The sequence below is a fragment of the Protomyctophum bolini genome (genome assembly GCF_963924005.1).
Source record: "Protomyctophum bolini genome assembly, chromosome: 13".
Lineage (NCBI taxonomy): Eukaryota > Metazoa > Chordata > Actinopteri > Myctophiformes > Myctophidae > Protomyctophum > Protomyctophum bolini.
Genome location: NC_137874.1, coordinates 8,752,467 through 8,762,992, shown reverse-complemented (window position 1 = coordinate 8,762,992; position 10,526 = coordinate 8,752,467). Strand labels below are relative to the sequence as shown.

The 10,526-nt window shown below is 42.5% G+C and overlaps 1 protein-coding gene across 3 annotated transcripts in view; it reads left to right on the top strand.

Annotated features, from left to right (window-relative positions):
- Window positions 1-10,526, top strand: part of arhgap32b (Rho GTPase activating protein 32b) — a 72,448-nt gene that overhangs the window by 6,556 nt on the left and 55,366 nt on the right. For 2 of the 3 annotated variants that reach the window (XM_080780773.1, XM_080780772.1), the window contains exons 2-4: window positions 1,450-1,536; window positions 5,530-5,667; window positions 8,766-8,858. In XM_080780773.1, coding sequence (XP_080636899.1) covers window positions 8,778-8,858 — 81 coding nt within the window. In that variant the 5' untranslated portion in view covers window positions 1,450-1,536; window positions 5,530-5,667; window positions 8,766-8,777. Of the gene's footprint in view, window positions 1-1,449; window positions 1,537-5,529; window positions 5,668-8,765; window positions 8,859-10,526 lie in introns of those variants that run through there. The other variant, XM_080780771.1, reaches the window with a different exon arrangement.

Genomic DNA, 10,526 nt, shown 5'->3' with positions numbered 1-10,526 from the left:
CCCCCACAAAATGACCGGAACTACTTAATATTGACCAAAACCAGAGCAGAACTCCCACTACGGGACTCGGGCAATCAATTAATACAGTTGCAACCACTATATTAATGGCAAGTATTTCATACAGCTTAAGTTAAAAAAGATCTGAACTATCCCTTTAAGGTTTCTACCGACTAGGTCTTCATTAGGCAAATATGATATTTGCCTGATGAAGACCTAGTCGTTCGAAACGTTGCAATTTGTTGAAAGAGCTCCACATACTGGATGTTCTTCCTCTTCCTTGATGTCAAATGTAGGTCACATACTGTAACATGATTTTTTTTTTTTTTACACTTTTCCCATGTTTTGGTGCAACTACTCCATTGCGGAGCTATGTGTGTCCCTGGCTGGCTGGCTGGCTGGCTGGCTGGGTCCGTCCGAGCACCAAAATAGCGTTTGTCTTCACCACCAAGTGTCACTGTTGCGCAGCCTAACACACACGCGCACATAATTATTAACTGTATATATGATGATTTTGGGTGTGACGGTATACAGTACAGTGACAGTACAGTAGAGGGACCCCCACACGGTAATTCTCGGAACCGGCCCGGCCCCCATGGCACGTTCCTGGGGGGGGTCTGGATGTTCCGGGGACCGCCACACAGTGTTGTGTTCCTGCTAATGAAAAGATGTGAATTTGACGAGCCATTTTTTGTGGCCTGGCTATTTAGGTTAGATGATGTAATCCAACAAGCTGTTTTGATTGGCCTTCATATCATACTGTAGTGGTACAGTACGTCAACTCATTTTAATCAGCCCCTTCTTAATGTCTCCACACCGCTGTTGTTTTTGGCAGCACATTTTGATTTTAGTCTTCGTCATAGTCTCTTGAATAGTTTTCATTTAGTTTTGGTCACATTTCAGTCACCTGGAATGTATTAGTGTTAGTCTAGGTTTAGTTGTCATTCTCTTGTATTATATTATATCGTGCTTGTATTATTTATTTATTTCCCACCACGGAGTATAACCTCGCGCGGCAGACTATCCAGCATGCATCTTCCACCTCGGGAGGAAAGGCTGTATAAGGGCCGGGGCAGTGTCGGTATTATAGGCCAATCAGAGGCATGCGGCGGGGCGCTACCATGTCTATGCTCGGACGTAGAACAGATTCTTGGACATCCATGTCCATGAAGAACTCCTTGCTGGTCTACTGGGGACCAGGGAAAGATGGCTGCCTGCTGTGCCATATTATAGTTCCCAACCTCCTTCACCCTCTTCTCAGTCATTATTCCATTGAAATGTGGTCAGTTAGTATATAAGCTTCCACTGGGAACAGTACATCTGCCTCCTATTTGTTGTTCTGTACCTACGTGGTGATTATATATTCTCTCTCTCTCTCTCTCTCTCTCTCTCTCTCTCTCTCTCTCTCTCTCTCTCTCTCTCTCTCTCTCTTACGCTTCATCTCTCCTACAGTTGTCCCTCGGGGACGAGCAGAATGAAGTGACCCGGAATGGCTATGAGTCCAAGGAGCTGGTGTACTTGGTCCAGATCTACTGCCAGGTAAGACCCCATGAATCACCTGTGTCCCCAAAGTCATTCTTAAGTCAGTCATGCAGAGATGCATGCCTACAAAAACACACACACGTGTGACCTCTTCCATTATTAATAACACCTTATATAGCCTTCCATTCACCTGGATGAACATGGCCGGCCCGGTCTACGGAAAATCAGTGGATGTTCCCTTTTCGGGGTTGGACATGGGTTTTGAGACGTGTAATGTAGCGTGACTGGGTGATCGGTATAGATTGTCTGCCTGATGACGTTGCCCTGTAGCTATCGGTATTGTGTGTCATCATTGTTGCCCTCAGTGTTGCTGTCGAAGTGCCCTTGAGCAAGACTCTGAACCCCTAATGTGCAGGTTGGCGCCTTGGATAAAGGCTGCTATATATAAATGCACCACTATTCCTTTGGCACGGACGGTTACGACCCAGCAAGTTTGAATTCCACACTTCTTTTTTCTTTTTACTTTTTTTTTCTTTTTAATTGTCAAAATGCATTTCCTTTTGTTGACAGGATTTCTTAGTGAACAGAAGGTATTTTTTTGCAACAAAAGAGTAGGAACATACTCATACCGTAGGCCTACCCATGCACTCACTCACACAAATATGTCAAGAATCAAGCTTCAAACTAATTCCAATCCGGTCTCACGCATTTTCCCCCTATGCTGTGTAGATCATATTCCGTTTCCATGACCTTGTCCAATGCCAGAAAGAAGCATGTGTGGCTCAACACTTGGAAATTCCAACTCTGTGCAGCCATTGGAAAAGGAGGAGAGCTAAATCCGCAGCCATATTCCATAAAAAGCTGGCAAAGAGCTGGCCTCGATCCTTAAACTTAAAGCGTAAAACAGAAAGCATAACACAGCAACTGCAGCCACAGCTAGTGATTCACTTCTACAGACCCAGATTGAGGAAAAAGGTATACGGTGGAAGCACCATCTAAAAGTGGGACAGATCTCTCCCCCCCCCCCTCCACACACACACACACACACACACACACACACACACACCCAGTGGTGGCTCTCCCAGTCAGTGCTGCTTACAACTGCACTAGAGAATGGGTTGAGTGGTGCACTGCAGTCTCAGTCGCTCATGAAGCCCTGGCCCCGGTACAAACGGATCTTTCTAGGCCAAATCAAAGCACGTTTTTTTTTTTCTTCTGCTGTGTGTTTTTATGTTGTTTTTCTTCTTTTTTTTTTTCCTCCACTGCTGAATCTGGGCTTTTGAGGTTTTGGAAAGCCTGTGTTGCCTGTGATGAAAACTAAGAAAGCAAGGAAGGGGACGCATTTTCTGCAAAGCCGAGTTTGCGTGTAATGTGGCGGACATGGTTTGCAACTTTCTTTTGCAATGATTGTACAAGCACATTGTAGTGCTTTGATATGAGGAAAACAATGTCTTCATGTTCACGTCCATGGGAGCCTTGAACATTTTGGTGGGTGAACAGCGGCATTTGAAGGATGACTGTTATTGTGCAGATTTATTGGGGCAAAAAAAACCCAGAGGAGACACGACTCTGACTCTGCAAGGTGAGACTTTTAAATAGAAAACAGGAGACAGGAGACCCACAACAGGGGAAGACACATGTAGGGTTCAGTGGAGCCATATTTATATATACAGACAGAGGCTTGGAGATGCTTTCCTTTGGTTATGTGCGAAGTTCACAAACAAACATCCTCTGGGACTCTGGTTCTTGACCCTTTGCCAGATTGTGCTACAACTCCAGCAAGAGCACCACACCGTGGTTTGGTTTTGCTCAAGAACTGTATGCGCTATTATGGATACAATTTAACCCATTTTGACCCTGAGAATCAGAATCTAAAAATGTCTTCTTACATCCTGACACTTTTCTGAAAAAGCTACGTTTCTATGTCGGTCGTTCTTATGGTTTTTCAAAAAATAGCACACCTACAAGCTCGTAGCGCGCCACTCGGTGGCGCGCTACGAGCTTGTAGATCTGCTATTTTTCAATAGCTAAAGCATATAACATAATTCTAACACCGAAATGGGTTAAAGAGATCATTTTAGATGCCATAAATAGAAATATGGCGGAGGAGGAAGCATGCCTCTGGTATATTATAGTATATCACCATTAACAAAACAGAAAGGGGGAAACAAAGTTAAGTTTTATTAGGTTATGCACTCAAGTTTTAGAAAACTTAAGATGTTTTTGATGCCTGCCCCCCAAAAGCTTGATGAACAAAGGATAATAACTCTGTGGTTGAGGTGGAAACTTCACTAAGTACTGTATATGTTCTATTGTTACAAAACATGATTGGTGGTCTGTGGATGTACTGTAGTGTACAGTACACAACGGACCTTTTAGAGGCCTAGAAGAGGGGTCTGTGTCAAAAATCTGTTTGTTTGTTTGTCCGGGGATGATCTCTGGAGTCTGGACCGCTTGACTGTTAAGCCATTCTGGGCGGGGAACCCCTTTTGGTGTTGGCATTACGTCACGCTTTAGCTGTCGAAACATAGCAGATCTACAAGCTCGTAGCGCGCCACCGAGTGGCGCGCTACGAGCTTGTATAGGTCTGCTATTTTTGAAAAGTCGAAGAACGACTGACATAGAAACGTATAGCTTTTTCAGAAAACTGTCAGGATGTAGAAGACAATTTTTAGAATCTGTACATTTCTGATACATTTCTTGTGCACGCGTCCAGTAGGTCAAGGAAGTATAGATTTAGTTTTGGTTTACGGAAGCTTTCATTTTTTTAGAACGGCAGTCATTGGCATTCGGGATTGGGCTGAAACCTTCCCCAAAATATGGAGACATGTCATACGGTAGATATAGGTCATGATTGATGACTGACGTCATTGTCAAATGGCTTGTTGACCCTGGCTTATACTGTATATTGTCCACTTTGGGCCCACAAGAGGGTGGAAGAAACCCTTTTTCAAAAGAACCATCTTTCTTTGTTTTGACTTGTCGGAAAGCTGATGGTTACATAGCGTTTTCGTCGTGACATGCCAACTTTCTTACTTTGAATAAATGTATTAGATAAGTTATTAAGTTAATTTAAAAGGTGCTCTGCTATGAACCATAGTGAGATGCTCTTTCTCTCTCTCTCTCTCTCTCTCTCTCTCTATATATATATATATATATATATATCTCTCTCTCTCTGTCTCTCTCTCTCTCTCTATATCGCTCTCTCTTCTCCTTTTGATGTTTTCCCCTTGCTGAATCAATCGCACGCACACACACACACACACACACACACACACACACACACACACACACACACACACACACACACTCTCTCACACGCACACGCACACACGCACACACACACACACACACACACACACACACACACACACACACACACACACACACACACACACACACACACACACACACACACACACACACACACACACACACAGGGAGATAATTAGGTTTCCTGCTTCCAGTGTAGAGGCCTACAGACAGATACCACTGCATGAAATGTCATTATTAATAATAATTTCATTAATGAATTTCATTATCCTCCAAACACTAGACCACCTTCAGAAAATTAATCATTCTGAACGTGGGCCGATCGTGAGCAAGTCCACCCGTGTGTCAGCTGTAGATAATTGGATTAGATTGGTGGAGAATTATTCATCTTTCAGTTTCAGAGATTAATAAACCATGAAGAATGTCAATTTTAATTATGGGAGCACGACATCTGCCCTGGACATTTCTCTCCTTTTTTTTGTCTCCTGGCTTTCCTTCTATTTTATATTAAATTATCTTAAATTGTCACCACTTACACTCAGTGGCGCGCCACAAGCTTGTAGGTCTGCCATTTTTGAGAAATCGAAGAACGACTGACATAGAAACATAGGCTTTTTCAGAAACCTGTCAGGATGTAGAAGACACTTTTAGAACCTGATCTCAGGTCAGAATGGGTTTAAGTGGGTAAGAAGTGTTCTCCGTGGCTCTGCCTCTGCTTGTGCTACTAGGGGGTGCATTTATTTACTACTTTCTTCTCGTCCTCCTTTTGTCGTTTAGGGTCGGAGCTGGATTGTGAAGCGCAGCTATGAGGATTTCCGTGTCCTGGACAAGCACCTGCACCTCTGCATCTACGACCGCCGCTTCTCCCAGCTGCCCGAGCTGCCTCGCTTCGACAGTCTGACCGACCAATCAGAGGTGAGAGACGTGCACAGCGCATGACGTGTTGTGCCGCCCGCACGCTGTCAGTTTGGAAACCTCATATGTCCAAAACCGTTCATTTTTTTATGGTATTACAAAAATGTGTTGTGAGCTTGTAGATCCGGTATTTATGAAGTAGGCCGCAGGGGTCGCAAGTCGCGACCCACGGGTGGGTTTTGTGACCAAAATGGAAATGAAGATCTTTGAATATATATTATTACAGAGTGAACGTTTTAACTCAAATCTTTGCTTCTGGGGAGGTCCCTGGAACAACATATTTTCAGATAGGGGTCGAATGCATATTACATCATTTTTGGGGTCCTTGACATGACATATTGAGCACCACTGATACAGAAACATTAGGTTTTTCAGAAAACTGTCAGGATTTTGAAGACATTTTTTAAATGTCGGCCTAACTTAAGGTTATTTTTGCAGTCCGTTGGTATTGGTGGTGGTATTGGGGGTCGCGAGACATGGCCAAAGCATTTCCCGTGGGTCCCCAGCCAAAAAAACGTTTGTAAACCCCTGAAGTACGGCACACAATTACCGGAAAAGAAAAAGCTTTGGAGATATGAGGGTTTCTGCCCCATAGCTGTGTTGTCAGTGAAATGAACTCTTCCGAATTGCTGATGAAATCATTTTCAAGATCCAAAATGATCCAAAGCAAATAGCTTCTGGATGCAAGAAATAGTTACTTACGTCCAGAAGCTATTTACTTTGTTTTTCAGCTTTGATTTTATCTTTAGTTTTTGCAGTCATTAAAATCTCGTTATGCAAGTGTTTCAGTTTGCATCCTCGACATTGTCACATGCCGAAAATAGCAGACTTGCAAGCTCACAAGGCAACGGTGTCACATCACATCCGCAACATATTTTGAGCTTGTTGGTCTATTAACGGCACAAAACACCCATCGTGTGATGCCGGCAAAGTGAGCATTATTTTAAAATCCAATTATGTGATCTTGCTTTAGCGTCTGAATAATTACACGTAACTCGACGTGTCATTTTGCTGTCCCTTTTCTGACGTCTTGGTAGCAAATCTCTGTGCAAATGTTAAATGCGGATTTCAAAATGACAGAGAAAGCTCAATAAACCCTACAGTAAGTTGAGTGTGTAGAGCCTACACCAGGGATGGGCAATTATTTTCTCCCAAGGGGCCAAATGTAAACAGAAAATATTGTGGAAGGCAAAAAGGCAGAACTCAATTCTGTATAATATCAATTTTATTTCTATTATACAAAGCAGTAAATGGCATTGTTTTGACAAGCTGGTAAGAGTACGTTATTATTATTACCGCTGACTTCAGTGAATAAATACTTAGTAGTCCTACTAGTCCATATATTTTGTCGAAACCTCTGCATTCGGCATCAACCTTTCTTTTTTTGGCTTGAGTGGACATTTTTGAGGGGTGACAAGGAAGGTAACAACAGGCTGTCAAATATTGCGTGTACGTGCATAAACAGGCTTAAAAATAAAAGCAATGCCGTTTTAGTCCACGCATAAGGTAAAATGAGAAAGTATGTTTTATTGTCTCATTTCCAAGTAACCTTTGACAGGCCGGTCAGAGTCAGCCAAATGAAGGGCCATATTTGGCCATGTAATGCCCAGGTCTGGTCTACACACTCAATTTACTGTGATGAGGGTATTTGATGCCACTGTTTGACTTTGTGAATACTGTATATATTTATCTCACTTGAGAGAAACTGGTACTTTGACACCTTTATTCTAGGTACTATAGCAGCATTGATTGATTGATTGAAATATTTATTAACAGTTTGCAGAATTACAGTACATTTCAATTACAAACTCAAGACGACCCAATAAAGCATTACACTTGTTTACAAGAGGGTCCACCTTGTTCAATGAATCAAAATTAAATTCATCATGTAGATGATAAACTTGGTATGATTGTGATTTCAGCTTCTCTGCTGTCTATTTTTATTCTAGCAAAAAAGGCATTGAAAGTCAAGTGTCATTAAAAATGCTTCAGATTCCAGAAACGGGTTTATTACCCCATTCAGGCCTGACGTCGAAATTAAAAAAAAAGGTTTTCTAAATCATGGAAATTTTCTGAAAGATTTGAGGCACATTTTAACGACTTTTCAAAAATAGCAGGCCTACAAGCTGCGCTATGAGCTTGTAGATCTGATATTTTTCAATAGCTAAATTATATAACATAAAAGGGGTTCCCGCCCCCAAAATGTCTTAAGATTTGACTAACAAGAGTAAAGTTTCATCTATTTCGCTTCATCTATTTCTCTCTGACGTTATATGGGAGGCACTGGAGGACACCGAATACTAAACTACGCGAACCTTCACTGAATAGATTATTACGCCGTATCTACTTGAAAGCACAGGAGACCCTTAATTGGACTCTCAGGGCCCGAACCAAACTGGTCAAACCAGCTCACCCCATGTTCACCATAGACTTAGAGGTGCGTGCGTGCGTCGCTTGGGAATTGGGTGGTTTGAAGAATAATGGGTGTAATTACATGCTTTAGCTACACAAAAGAGGGTCTCAACCAGAGAGCCGTGTATGTACAGTCACCAGGGTATAGTGCGAAGCTGTATTTGATGCCCTCGTGGGTTTTAAGAGGTGTAAAAGTTTAACAAACCACTAAGTAAGTCACAAAGAAAAAAAAAGATGGTCTTATACCACTGCAATCGCTTTTACCTTTGAGAAAGGCGGCGGTGGCTCAGGGGTAGAGTGGTTGGATGGTAACCGCAAGGTTGCCAGTTCGAACCCTGTGGGCTCCCCCAGAGTTATAGTGTCGAAGTGTCCTTGAGCAAGACACTGAACCCCTAATTGCTCCTGATGTGCGGTTTGGTGCCTTGCATGGTTTCCGCCGCCATCGGTGTATGAATGTGTGTGTGAATGGGTGAATTGATGCACACTCTATGTAAAGCGCCTTGGATAAAGGCGCTATATAAATGCACCATTTACCATTTAGACGGTACAGTCAATTGTCAGCTAAAATAACGTGTGTGCTTGTTAACTCGATGTCAGGACATTCTGTGGACTGAGAGTATCCAGCATAGCTCCCGAGGAGTCTTCTTAACTGGCTTCTTCTTGCTTCTTTTTCCCCCTCGCTGTAGTCCGTTTCCCAGATGCTACTGGCCTACCTCTCCCGACTGTCTGCCATCGCAGACAACCAGATCAACTGTGGGCCAGCCCTCACATGGATGGAGGTATGGAGATGTTATCCTCTTATTGGAAAGTGGTACTCTTTAACTCTGTATAGCAATTAACAGAATTCTGATCAACTTGGCAAGACGATCGATAGCCGCTGTGCGTGGGATGTGGGAGTAAGAAATAATCGCTGATAAACAATAGAACTGAAAGTCTGCTGGCTTATGCTGTCTATTTAAATCCTAATATCTCGGATTCTTCTTTCAGTTACAAAATGTATGCTATTAAATAACATTCGCGCGACATGAATACGTCACCAATTTCCAATATAATCTTATATTGTATAAAGTCCATAAAGGGAAAAAAAAGACCAGCTATAGTTGTCTGTATCACTCTGTGTTAAAGCAGAAAGTTGACCTAGTTCCACACACACTGCTGACGTATTTTATTATATTAGTGGTGCAACCATGCAAGTATGAGCCGTTTGTACACTCCTGGAGTAAATATGACGAGAGACACAGGCAGCTGCACCCACTGCCCTGGCCAAGGAAGTGACTGCCTGCTTGTGAGTAAGAATCTGAGCTATTTCCAAGTCCTGCGAATGACGTGAAGCTATAGAGCGAAGACTTCTGGATATTGAAATACTAAGTGTTGGTGTTGGGCCCAGGGAAGGTTCTGTAGAGCGAAGACTTCTGGATATTGAAATACTAAGTGTTGGTGTTGGGCCCAGGGTAAGTTCTATAGAGTGAATACTTCTGGATATTGAAATACTAAATGTTGGTGTTGGGCCCAGGGTAAGTTCTATAGAGTGAATACTTCTGGATATTGAAATACTAAATGTTGGTGTTGGGCCCAGGGTAAGTTCTATAGAGTGAATACTTCTGGATATTGAAATACTAAGTGTTTGGGCCAGGGAAAGTTCTTCTGGGATATTGAAATACTAAGTGTTTGGGCCCAGGGAAAGTTCTTCTGGATATTGAAATACTAAGTGTTTGGGCCCAGGGAAAGTTCTTCTGGATATTGAAATACTAAGTGTTTGGGCCCAGGGAAAGTTCTTCTGGATATTGAAATACTAAATGTTGGTGTTGGGCCCAGCGTAAGTTCTATAGAGTGAATACTTCTGGATATTGAAATACTAAGTGTTTGGCCCAGGGAAAGTTCTTCTGGGATATTGAAATACTAAGTGTTTGGGCCCAGGGAAAGTTCTTCTGGATATTGAAATACTAAGTGTTTGGGCCCAGGGAAAGTTCTTCTGGATATTGAAATACTAAGTGTTTGGGCCCAGGGAAAGTTCTTCTGGATATTGAAATACTAAGTGTTTGGGACAGGGAAAGTTCTTCTGGATATTGAAATACTAGCTCATAGCGCTGCACCAAGTGCTGTGCTATGAGCTTGTAGGTCTGCTATTTTTGAAGAATCATGAAAATGTTGCGCAAATATTTGAAAATATATTCTGTCAGAGCGAACATTTTTTTATTAAAATATGTGCTGCTTGGGTCCCTGGAACAACATATTTTCAGATGGGGGGGGGTCGGCGGCCAATTACATATAATTTTTGGGGGTCCTCGACATGAACACGTCTGAGAACCACATAGACATAGAAACATGGGTTTTTCAGAAAACTGTCGGGATTTTGAAGGCATTTGTAGAATCTTTTCTCAGGTCTAAATTGGTTAACCCATTCTGACCGGGAACCCGTTTTGGTGTTAGCATCATGTTATGCTTTA